General features: G+C 40.5%; 1 protein-coding gene across 3 annotated transcripts; it reads left to right on the top strand.

The window, feature by feature from the left end:
• Positions 1 to 3,745: 3,745 nt before the first annotated feature.
• Positions 3,746 to 11,676, top strand: LOC113128230 (Kv channel-interacting protein 2-like). 3 transcript variants are annotated; one of them, XM_026303401.1, is made up of 9 exons: positions 3,746 to 3,818; positions 9,015 to 9,113; positions 9,310 to 9,434; positions 9,627 to 9,696; positions 10,467 to 10,537; positions 10,624 to 10,731; positions 10,810 to 10,914; positions 11,417 to 11,479; positions 11,608 to 11,676. In XM_026303401.1, the coding sequence occupies exons 1-9, from the start codon at positions 3,746 to 3,748 to the stop codon at positions 11,653 to 11,655; spliced, it is 762 nt and encodes a 253-aa protein (XP_026159186.1). In that variant the 3' UTR covers positions 11,656 to 11,676. The 3 variants fall into 3 exon arrangements, with proteins under 3 accessions (XP_026159186.1, XP_026159185.1, XP_026159187.1); XM_026303400.1 differs by having other exon boundaries at positions 9,015 to 9,117; positions 9,314 to 9,434; XM_026303402.1 differs by lacking the exon at positions 9,015 to 9,113.
• Positions 11,677 to 12,885: the final 1,209 nt, after the last annotated feature.

The following is a 12,885-nucleotide window of genomic DNA, read 5'->3' as shown; positions in this document are numbered from 1 at the left end:
AGATTGTTCATGATTGTAACGTAGATGATCAGACCTTATTTTATGTCACTTGAGTCAGGGTCAGTTTGAAAAAAGAGAAGAATCAGGAGATATGAAAAGAAAAAGATGAATGGACCTTGAACCTGTTCCTCAACTCTGCTTCACACAAGATGGCATTATGGTTAATGTAGGCACCAGGTTCTGATGTGTGGGGAAAGATCGTATCTCTGGTTCTGCTGCCTCAGTTTCATCCTTTGTTTGCCTCTGTCTGCTGTGACCCTGACAATATAGCAGACTAAAAGCTGAGCTGTTTAAGGCTGGTTGAACTGCACATCCTGAAAATCTATTAAAATATATAGAAATTCCAAAGACACAGAATCAGTAAATCAGTAAAATCAGTGAATCAGTAAATTCATCAATTCTCATTAATCATAAACCCAAACCACTTCAGATGATAGAAAACAAAATTCATCCTCATGTAGGCTTTTGTGTGATGGTGACCCAGTGACCCACTGTTCCAGTCAGACCAGCAGAGATTTGGCCCATCAGAAAGAGGACAGACAGACAAATATTCTTTTCTTTAGGGGGAAAGCTAATGTATGTTCCAAACCAGTCCATCTCCATTGGGTCCAATTCCAGATGAGTGACAATACAATAAAATTGTTCAGCATATGACCCTCCAATCCTTAAAGCGCTCGAATGGACCAGCACAAAATCCTTTTCAAAGAAGCCACCCTTCACGACTGCATAACTCTAGCAATAAAAAGGAGCAGTTCATTCATTTGTAGATGATGTGGTACGACGTTCTGAGCCACCTGTGGGCTCCTTTAGTGCAGCAGCAGAGGGACCATAAACATTAATGATAACAACCTGACTCCACCCCCTCCCTTTCCTGTGTTGTGCTCTTGTATTTCTCTTATCGCTCAAACACTTAATTAAATTGTTTGCATGACGGCTGAAGGAAATGGTACTGATAGCCTCTAATGAGCATGCAAACCTCATGTTAGTGCAAAAACCCTAATCCAGAGATGGTCATTTGGTTTTTGTACAGACTGGCAATAAGGTTGTGGCATGGAAAGTGGACCTTTGAGTGTGTGCTTTTGCTTTTATATGTGTTAGAAAAAGAGCCTGAGTGAAAGAGTATTTATGGTTGTTGGAGATTACTTTCTGTCCTTGTATTATAGTGTATCTCAGTCCTGTGACAGGAATCTGTTGCAGATCCTTGAATTTGTTGGCTGTATTGCATATTGGGCAGTATATTAACGCTCTGATATAATCTGTGTATGTTCACGTGTGTGAGCTGATGACAGCTTCGACGCTCAGACTGAGCCAAGCTCGGCCGTTTAGCCGTGACAACCCATTAACGTTCCTGTGTATTTATAACGTTTCACTTAAGCATATCAGCCTTCTCATCAAATATTCATTGGAGGGAAGATTGCCTACTTTGTCTCGGCTGAATCTCCCCCTCCCTCCACCATCTCTTCACCTCTTCATTTCTTTATCTGTGTGTAACTGCGATTGCACAAAAAATGAAAAAACAAAATCTGCTCAAAGTGCCTCTTTCCAAGGATGTAAGCAGAAACACATCCCCTGGACACATGTGGCACTATTTTGATATTCTTTTTTATTGAATATTATCATCTGAACAACCAGCTCACCTATCTGTGTGTACTTCTGCTGTATCCCTCCGTGGTTGTGAGTTTTGTCACCTGTATCATCGCTCCACACTGTACTTATCTTTAGGCATCAATCAGAGCTCATTACTGGTTATCTGTCAGCTCCACTTCCAGCCCGCAGCGATGCTAAACCCCTCTGTACACCCCTGTGGGAGATAAACACCATCAATACTGCGAGATTTAACTGTCCCAAGGGACATAATATATTCACGTACCTCTTCACTGTGTTCACACTGTCCTTTTCTGTTTCACTTTGAGTTTTTTTTTTCCTTTTTTCTTTTTGTCTGTCACGGATTTGCTTCGTTTCTTCTTCAGCTCCACCACCGTCACTTCACCGGGGTCTTTTTTCTTTGTCCTGCTTTTTCTCCAGCAGCCAACAGATATATTCTCTTCTCCTCAGCGTCAGTCTTCTGACAGGTGACACAATAATCCCTCAGTTTTCTGCTTGTCTCCATTGCAATGTTTATCCCCAACCAGCATTATTTAGATTTTCTTGGCAAGATGAGTTCTGCTTTCTCCAATTACATCCTTCTATGTGACAGTGTAATTTAATGAAAAGCCTACACAGTTTATTGTTGTTTTATTTTCATCCTGGGTTGTCTGTATGAAGGCAGTGCTTGAGTATTGTAGGGCTGGGTTCAGAGAAGTCCTGAACAGAAAGCCAGTGTTGAGGTGTTTAGCCAGGTGAGTGGTTCGGCTCTATGGACAGGAAATCAATCTCTTCGTTTGTCCACACTGAGAAATGGATATCCATGAAATTTGGGACAACCATTCACATCACGTCCAAGATGATTTCAATCAGGTCAAACTTTCAATTTTCAAAAAACTTTCTAATTGTAATTTATGGCCGAACACCCAAGATTTCCCCATCAGTTATATGATGGACTCTGGCTTGTTACTTCGCTTTTAGCCTTTTCATTCTCTTTCTGGAAGGTCAATTGCCTGCTAGTGTTCTGGGGTGTCTCTTTCATGTGGGTTCACCATGTAGGTCTTATGGGTTTTCCACGCTGACTTCATGGAAGAAGGTTTTTGGTGGGGACGTGGTGTCCTGGGCTGCCAGTCCAGCTGCCCTCAGGTCAGTGATGAGCACTGTTTGTTTCAAACTTCAGTTTCAGAGTCTCCTCCCAGTGAAGCTGAAATTGCTGCAACCTTGTTATTCAGGTCTGCCCAAAAGAATTATTCCTCCCAAAAGTTTGAAGTAGAGAAGACTTGGGCCACTGATTTTAAAATATTCTCAAATTAAATGCACTTTTCAAAGCTACTGTTTTTTCACCTTGATTATATCCCCACAGTATCATGGTAGGTTGTTTAAAACAGGGGTTTCTGATGGGAAACAAATTTGCTGTGGCCTCAGGTGTCTCCATGCAGCTTATTATGTGTATTTAATGTTCAAATGTTTTTTTTTCTTATCAAGATCTTTCTGTTTGCGTTTTCTGAAGTATGAGTGAGTGATCTGTTAATTCTGCCCATGCAGCTCAAGGACCTGGAGCTGACAGAGTATTGATCCGCAGGTATTACTTCTGCCAAAGCTGCTGAAGTCCAGAGCCAAGGTGAGACCATCCATCAGTGACGCATAGATCACACACACACGCACGCACGCACGCACACACACACACACACACACACACACACACACACACACACACACACACACACACACACACACACACTACTATTTGTCTGTTGCGCTGCCTCTCGTTCTTCATCACTCCTCTCAGCTCACTATTCAGGTCTCAGCTCGGGCAGATGCAGATGTTCCAGCTGTCACTCGGACTCTGTCGTGTTCTGGATATTTGGCCAATCAGCGCAGTAAAGTCTGGATGTTTCTCCAAAGCATTTACTGTATTTAAACCTTAAACTCAAAGTGACTGCGAGGAGTGCTAACTGTGCGCACCGATGCTGAGCGGGAGTCCAGTTTGGACAGAGGGACGCAGAGAGAGACGCACAGACTGATGCCGTTCCCCACAGACTGATGCTTGCAGAAAAGTGGCAGGCAAACAGGAATGAAGGCGCAGAAGTCGTAGGTGAACTGCGACGCACACACGTATCCGACAGGCACGACGCGGTGGTCTGGTAAGAACTGAAAAAAAATGAAATCCAGGAGTCAGGACCAGAGTTTGTCTGACTCCAGAGAGCTGGACAGATCGTACGACCCGCTCACAGGTGAGTGGAAGCTCTTCTTCATGACATTTTCTTCGGAACAGTTGATTGACCCCCCGCTGTTTGCTGGCCTGGCTTAAACCTCCAGTGAGTTTACGTCAGTTTTCGACTGAGGTCAGAGGGTCTTTATTTATGATGTTAACTTAACACCATTGCCTTGACCTGCTTACTGTCTGTAAAGAAACCCATGTCCAACTACACCTAAAATGTGTAGGTCTGTGGGGGGTTGTGCGCTGGAAGTGGAGGAAAAGCTTTGTAGTCGCCATATTAATACAAGTATTACTAAAATTGAATTTGGCCTGAAGGAGAGAGGAGAGAGAACTCAACATCTCCTGTCATCTAATCTAAATATACCTGTCAGTGTGTGTTCACAGTTTAATCAGATGAGAGGCTCCTCTCTCATTTCACTCTTTTATTTTCCTCATAGCTCTTTAGACATCAGTCCGCACACACACACACACACACACACACACACACACACACACACACACACACACTGCTTTGTAAGGCTGATGTGTCATTCTTGTAACAACTTCTCAAAATAGTCCTAGACTCTAAAAATAACTAAATCAATGCACTGAATTAACTGCTTTCATATCACACAAAGAAAGACACAGGCCTGTTGCCATGCAGGACATTTCTAATATACAATGCACTGTAGCAGCAGATGGATGGTACAGATGAAGATTTTTGTAATGGCTGGTGGTTGTTGCTGACACAAGAGCCAGTGTGATGTTCCTCCAGCCAAACCCTCCTGTCACACAGCAGAGCACAGAGGCTCTACAGAGGCACCATGCTCTGGATAACTGCAGCACTAACTACTCTATTGTATCTGTGAAATGAACAAAAAGCAGTTATGCTGAACATACTGATGAAGGAACCAACAACCACCTATGGAAAAGTACATTAAAAGATTTATTAGCTATATCCAAAAGGCATTAATAGGAAGAACAGCGGCCTTTAAGTCCAGCCAAAACCTCAGGCTGAAGGTGTTTATATATTATAGATATTGGACTTTTGTCAAGTCATCACTTTCTACACTACACTTACCATGTTACAGTGACCCTGACTGCTGCTGTGGTTTGTTGATGACATGGTGACATGGGGACAGATTGTTTTGAATGGGTTTTAAAGGAATAGTTTCACTTTTTTGGAAACAAGCCTATCTGTTTCTTGCACTGCTGCTAGAGGGAGTTGAACATAAACATACGTGTTTTTGATTTTTCAAAACAAGAAAAGAGAGACAGTTTCTTCAACAGGAGGAAAGTCTCCATTTGGGGGCTAATCTGAGGTTGTGTGCATTGAATCTCTTGTCTTGGTTCATGGGATTTTAAAACTAACACTGTCTACACTTGTCTACACTTGTATAATTTGTAGTTTCATGTCTTTGGACCTGAATCTAGGACTCAACAAAGCTTTTATAGATTATTATGACATTTTGGTAGCGCAGCTGTTTTTTTCTTTATTAGTGTAATGTCCAGAATGCAAATATTCAATTTATATTATATCATTGCCTAGTTTATGTCAAAATAAGGTCCACATATCTTTTATGTCTTAGGTGCTACAGTTGGTTGTATTAAGGCCAATGTTGCGTAACAAAATCTGAAGCTGGTCCTATGTAGCTGATGAGTTGAGGTGTGTGTGAGGACACAGGAGACACAAAAAGCTGATATAAACCAGGGTAACATTCATAATAATGTAATATGTTTGTGTGTGGGTCCATGGTCTGTATGATGTCGTTCTGGAGGACTATGGAGAGCACACATCAAGTTAGTTATGAAGGAACATTAACATCTGAGATGATGACGTAATGAAACTATCGTTTTACTGCTAAAACCCCCCAAAAAACCCTTGTGCATAAAAAAATGCAGCTGTCACTTTGAAAGACTTTAATCAGTCCACTTTGATTAAATGTATCTCTCAAATCAATATTTTCAAAGGCCTCAACTTGTGTTTTTTTGCCAGACACTTGGCTCCCTGAGCTACCTGATCGAAAGCCCATTGATTAGGAACTGGCCACAGATATCTGCCCTGATTATTTTTGCTCTTACAGTAGACTGAAATGCAACAAATTGCTTTTCAAACTCAGCTGATCAGTTCAGCAGGACTTCAGAAACTCCTTAATCAACCATTAAAAGGTCTTTCAGTGCCTTCACCTCTCCCTCCTCAGTTGCAGCACCTTAGGCTCGCGTTGGATAAAATGAGCGGATAAAACATTCTTTAAATGTGTTAATGACAGCAGGAAGAGTGCACTGGTGTGCCTCAGAGGGCACAGCACTGAGGAGAAGCTTATCACTTATGTTGTCTGAGAGCGAGCGACATGCACTTTTACATCATGTCCAGCTAATGTTTCTGAGCTTACATAACTCATACAAGCAGATGGAATAATGCCTGAGCTGAGCCGCATCTTTATATGCTGTGTTGTCTCTAAAAACAGCATCTCATCCTATTTTTAATGGATTTCGGTGTGAACAAGACACATCAAACAGCTGCTCTTAGAAAGCATTTCAGGGATTTGGGAAGTGTCTGTGATCAATGCGCTGCTCTCAAAATGTCAGCTGGAAAGGAAGAAAACAGCAGGGAATTTCTTTTCCTCTGTCTCTGTGAAATGGATGTGTGAGGCCCTGTAAAGCCTTGTTTGTTTTTCCATGGGTGAGCAGCTGCTGTTTTTGATAGTTTGACTGACAAATGCACAGTGTCCACTGTTACTGATGCCACTGATAAGTACACTTACAGGTAGCAGATGCACATATGGCTCTAGACATACAGTCAGCAATCTGAGCAGATTTGAAAGATGCACTAGAGCAATAAATAAGCAGTGACATAAACTGTGGCAGTGTCCAAAATATAAGATGTTAAAAAAGTCATTAATGTTAAAAATGTATCTTTTTTTGGGTTCAATTCTATTAATAATCTATGTTTATTTATAGTAGCTCTATGCACACAGTTGCCAGATAAGAATTACGTCTCTGTGATGTAACATAAGGAGGCAGAGAGGTTTGTTTAAACCTACGTTAAGACACGTAAATCTATTTTTAATGTCGGAAAACTATAAAACATCAAAACTTATCTAGTCATGTTATTGGCACAGAACACTGCTGCTGTAATCTGTTCATTTTAGTTATTAATGATTTCATTCAGTAAATAATTAAATATGTTTGAGATACATACGTGAACATCGGTGGGTTTACATATTCATGAGAACATCCTGGATTTTTGTCCAGTACTGTTAAGACTTTTCAGCTATGACTGCAAATGAAGGCATCAGACTTTATACTGCTACAGTTAAAAAAAAAACACAACAGGTTCACAGCTTTTCTCTCTTGTAGTCAGAAATGGTTTGGGTCTCCTGCTGTGCTCAGTTATTTGTTTGTCCTTTCTCTAAATTGGAGACCTAACAGTGTTGAGTGAAATCTGACTGTAGTTCAACACTGCCCTCTGGTGGCAAAAAGGACACATGCACATCTGGAAACAATTTATGCAGGAAAAAATATTACATACTTTCAGGCACATCTTGTTTTTCACCTACAGGATATGTTTTCGATATTTTCAAATCCATTATCTTGTTCAACTACTGTCTAACATTTTATATCTACAACAGCTCTCCTTGTGTTGTTCTCTTGGCTCTGGAGACAACAGGATGCCTTTACAAAGCTAGGTCAAAGCTGGCCCCTGAAACAGAACAGAGAGATCTGAGGAGCGAGCGAAGCAAAGGATGGAGGGAGAGGAGGTTTATTGTAGCAGGGGTGAGGGAGTGGAAGGGTGGTCCTGAGATGAGAAAGGGAAAACATGCTTCTGTTTCGTAGGATCATCAGTTTGATGAAAATGGGGAGATAAATCAGACCGATATTGCTGATTAATTCAAATGCAGCTTCACAACAAGCTATTAGTGGGCAAAGACTAGAAATTCAACAAAGAACAGAGGACAATAGGGAAAAAAGACAACAGAGGAGAAAAGGAGCTCACCCTCACATAGAGGACAATCAACACATGGACAATAAGCAGACAAAACCTTAGGACTGCCACAGAGAAAGAACCTCATCACATGCACTTGAGGGAAGCAGAGACAGTCAAACACTGGAGAAAAGACGACAGCAGAGGCTTTTTGAGGCTTCTGATGCACATGGCTGACTGGCACCTTGTCAACAGGTACTGTCACATTTGTTTTGCTCTAATTACAGAAAACATTGTGTCACCTCATCCTGCTCCATGTAGCCTGCACTGATAAAATGTCCCTACAATTGGTTAATTTTTCAATTTGTTAATAATGGCTGGTTGTGTATTGGAGACACAGATAGAGTTTGGTTGTGGGTCTGGTGGATGAAATTCCTATCTTGTTCCTGAAAGGTCAAGTGACAAAGTCGTGTTGTGGTGTTTGCAAAGGCCAGTGGACCATGACGGTGGGTGTCTGGTCCCTTTATTGTCTCTCTAACTCTCCTGTGCTGGTCATCTTTAGCCTACTTTCTCAGATTTAAACACTGCACCCAGTGTGCAGATAAACGTTACTCAAAGTCATAGAACTTTAATTTTAAATTTTAGTTTTCCCAAAATACCCGATGGATATGACTGTTAACTTGCTGCTCAGTTGGATCCACTTTGGTCCAGACTGAGGTAAATACTAGATGAGATGAGACTTAGTAGAGAAATCCATGATGTCCGGAGGATAAATCCTGCTGAGTTTGCTGATCCCCTGACTTCTCCTCTGACATCACCAGGAGGTCAAACACTTAATTTGTCAGTCTTTTTTTTTAAACAAATGAAATCCCTACCAGCCTCAGCTGCCCAGTGTGTATGTCGCCCACTCCTAATTATGAAGGCATGCTAACATGCTAAGCTAAGGCTGTGGACATGATCACTACACCTGATAAACATCAGTATGTCCACCTCTGTGAGTTAGAGGAGCTGCTGCTGTCAGCTAAACATGCCCTTTATCCTCAAACTAAACTAAATGCATTATTCCTCAGGTTGATCTGGTAAAAGAGTGCATCTCATGATATATATATATATATGACACTGTTTGACAGGCCTCACAAAGAGATTTAATGTGATGGGTCACACTGGGTCAAAGCCAGGTCAGCAAATCAAGTTGCATGCCAAGTGATTCAAAGTGTTTGAGTCCAGTCTGGCTCATGTTTTATCCATTTAACATGGTATCCACTCTGTCTGCCTCTAATCTTTGCTGTGATTGGTTGTTTCCAGGTAATCCACTTTCCAGACCCAATAAAAAGACCATAAAGCAGCGGTTCCTCAAACTGCTGCCCTGCTGTCGCTCTGGCTCCAGCTCTTCACTCAATCAAAGCAAGTGCCGGGACACACACCTGTTGTCATGCAGATGCCCCTTTACATGAATTCAGTCCCAGAAAAACATGAGCACACACCAGCTTTGTTTTTGTCTCTTTTTCTTTCTTTATTGTATCACTTCAACCCTTTCATCCAGACACTGGTGAATTTAAGGGAGGAATTATTTCACTTCTCTCTCCATCCCTGCCTGCAGGAAGTATAGCTGATGATGGGGAACTCTCAACTGTGTGTTACAGACCGGAAGGGCTTGACCGCCTCGTACAGCAGACCAAATTCAGCAAAAAAGAACTGCAGGTCCTATACCGGGGATTCAAAAATGTCAGTCAAAGTGTCGTCTGAATTAATGATTCATTACACTTGGATAAGCATGTGCATGGACGTGAAAAGGTTCTGTAGCATAGAACTGTCTCTGTGGATCTATTTATTACTATGTGTATGAGAAAGTGTCTGTGTCTGTTAATGCAAACAGTATTTGTGTGTGTTGGTATAGTAGTTTTCTGATTTCCACAGGAGTGCCCCAGCGGTGTGGTAAATGAAGAGACTTTTAAAAGCATCTACTCCCAGTTCTTCCCCCAAGGAGGTCAGTCACACTCACTTCCTCTCATCCCAACCTTTATTTTAGCAAAGTTCTCCTAATGGTCTTTGAAGTATTAAGAAAGAAAGAGAAAACGCTTTCAAACCATGAGGAGCTGTGTATAAGGAAGCACTTGTATCTGCACTTGTATCCCTGTGGGCAGTGTGTTTAGGGTAGCTGAGCTAGTGTCGTGATGACCATGGGTCTTGAAGCTCAGCTACGACATAAGATGATCCCTCTTTTAACTGTAATTAAAAGAGCACAAAGACAAACGAAACGTGATTCCCTGTCTAGAGCCAGTGTTTGGGTTGTCCATTCTGGGCCATGGTTGAAATATGGCAGAGCAACATGGCTGCCTCTGTGAAAGGAGACCTGCTCCTGATGTAAATTTAAAAGGCTCATTCTAAGATGAAGAAAATGAAACTTTTCCAGCAATTACACACTAATAACAACATATTTATGATATATTCCATGTCTGCTGATGGATCAATATACATATTATACGTTGAACCTTTAATCTCTGCAAAGGCTACTATATTACTGTCTCTTAGCCCATAAAAATTACATATGATTGCCTATAACTGTGGAATGTCTGTATTTCATCCATCCATCATCTCCTGCTGATCCTAGTACCTGGAGCCAATCTCAGTATTAACCACCACACCACTGTGCCCTCTATATCATATTCTTTTATTTTAAAAAAAGTATGTTACAGTCTTGGTCAAACAGCAACATTGAAATATTTGAATGGTCACTTTATTTTCTCTCTGTTCCAGATTCAAGTACATATGCACATTTCCTGTTTGAAGCCTTTGACACCCACAGCCATGGAACGGTCAGCTTTGAGGTGACAGCTTCACGGCCTGCAAATGTCCTTGACTCATCTGTGCTGATGTTAATATTGTTTTCTTAGTGCTCTTTCATCCACTGCAGGACTTTGCTGTAAGCCTGTCCGTCATCTTGAGAGGCTCCATCACTGATAAACTCAACTGGGCCTTTAATCTGTATGATCTCAACAAGGACGGCTGCATCACCAGAGAGGTACACGAAACCATTCGCTGTTTGTATCAGCTGTCATCTGGTTTTACTCATTTTTTTCCTCCTCTTCTCTTTGCTCAGGAGATGACAGACATCATGCACTCGATCTATGACATGATGGGAAAGTACACCTACCCCTGCATGAAGGACAGCGCTCCCAGGGATCATGTCGACAGCTTCTTCCAGGTAAAACACACAGAGGAGCACATCAACACACTCTGCAACGTTCAACGCTAAACTCAAAGTGAATTAAAGTATTTGTTCAAAATTCTCCAAATTCACTTCACTTTAAAAAGTATTTTGCCCATAAACTGTGTGTTTACACAGTTGGAAGAGTTTTATATTTCCTCAGAGCTGCTCAGCTGCATCACTTCAGATCATTTCTTCATAATGTGCAGGTCAAGCTAATCAACAGCACTGTTTATTTGATTAGAGGACAGGACTGAGGATCTAGTCTGCATGCATTTGTTTGCATCTCTTATAGTTGCTAGTTATAAACATAGATTTCAAAACACTTTCAAAATCAGTGAAGAAAAAGGTCTCGACATATAAACGCTCCTGGGAACACATGAGTCATTTAAGTAGGAAACACTGAACGTTAACATAAACAACATTACAGGAAAACTCCACAGGGGATCTTTAAGTTCAAACTTTGAAACATCTATGATTAAGGTGTCACCTTTTCCAGAAAATGGACAAGAACAATGATGGCGTGGTCACCATTGATGAGTTCTTGGAGACATGCCAAAAGGTTTATTTAAAATTTAATTACCTCAACAATCTTTCAATTCCAATTACACATTTAATAATGCAAATAATTCAGGCTATGTTAACTTTTGAAATCTATTACATTTGATCTTCTTTTTTTCCTCCACCCAGGATGAGAACATCATGCAGTCTTTGCACATGTTTGATAATGCAATCTAAATGAAAGGGTTCTCACCTGAGCACCACTACAGTTCCTCTGAGCTCCCAAACCAGAGTGGTTGGTGTTACTGGATCTAAACAGAGTGATGACAGACCCTAAAACTACTGTTTCTTAAATTTCTGCAATGAATGGATTTGGCAGGAAGTCTCACTCCAAAATGACTCGACTCAAGTGAGATGAAATTTTCTGATTGTTTCTAAAAGTTGGACTCACGTACAAAAGGCAGCTGGGTAAAAATACGAACTGACGAACAGACGCCCGAGAAAAGAGCAGATGTTGCAGACTGCTTCACTTTTTCACTTCATGAAATTATTATAGTTTCTCTTTTGCATGTATAATAGACATGAGAGAAAGAGTTAGTGACTGAATGTGCAGACACATTGAACAAATGAGAAAATTCTCCAACTGTTGTAGAGTATCACATACTTTATATAATCACAGTTAGACTGTAGCGACTTGAATTAAAGTTTAAGTTCATAATCAAGCAATAATCTTAAAGTCTTATCTATTAAATCTTATCAGCTCTTCTTTGTCTTCACCACTCACTTCTCACTTTACTATAATAATGTATATTGTGTCTGCATGATGTGTCTGCTTCAACTGGCCATTGAAATGATTTATGTAAATGTTGATATATTTTATACATAGACATGGTAATGATAATGATTATGATGATGATGATGATGAAATTGAATAAAACCAAGTAGTTGCTATGCAAAACATTTATTACTGATTAGTTGGTGAGGTGGGAGGGAGTTTTGTATTTAGTATTTTTCTAAAGATTTTTGGTTTGGTAAAGTCACTTGCAAGCAATATAATAAAGTATACTACTACCAGTACTGCTACTAATAATAATACATTTTAGTAAATAAATAGTAAACCACGTCACTTGTGAGATAGGACTTCATTTAGCAATTGCTATTTAAATATGAAATGTAATCTCTGTATAATTCAGGAATAAAATTTAGATTAGCACAGAAAAGGCATGTTGACATCCACAAAACCAGAAGAGATGAAAATGGCAATAACCCTTAAAGGCAAGAAAAAGTTTTCTCCAATAAATCCTTCATTTTAATGCCAAGCAAACATCCAACAGAGCCATAGAGAGACTAAATAGGAATGTTTTCCTATTTAGTCTCTTTTCTGATTTGAAGTGTGATTATTAAATTTGGTTCAGTACATAAAATTGAAAGGACCATGTTTCCATTGCTTGGCTGTTTCCAAGACAC

Source organism: Mastacembelus armatus, chromosome 1 (assembly GCF_900324485.2).
Source record: "Mastacembelus armatus chromosome 1, fMasArm1.2, whole genome shotgun sequence".
NCBI lineage: Eukaryota > Metazoa > Chordata > Actinopteri > Synbranchiformes > Mastacembelidae > Mastacembelus > Mastacembelus armatus.
The sequence above is the reverse complement of the archived record's forward strand: the minus strand, read 5'-3'. Positions and strand labels throughout refer to the sequence as shown.

What these genes read in the sequence shown, in the direction of transcription:
- LOC113128230 (XM_026303401.1), top strand. Translation starts at nt 3,746, where the DNA reads ATGAAATCCAGGAGTCAGGACCAGAGTTTGTCTGACTCCAGAGAGCTG. An exon ending in ATCGTACGACCCGCTCACAG is followed by an intron (nt 3,819 to 9,014) that starts GTGAGTGGAAGC and finishes GGTTGTTTCCAG; the next exon opens with GTAATCCACTTTCCAGACCC. An exon ending in ATGTCGACAGCTTCTTCCAG is followed by an intron (nt 10,915 to 11,416) that starts GTAAAACACACA and finishes CACCTTTTCCAG; the next exon opens with AAAATGGACAAGAACAATGA.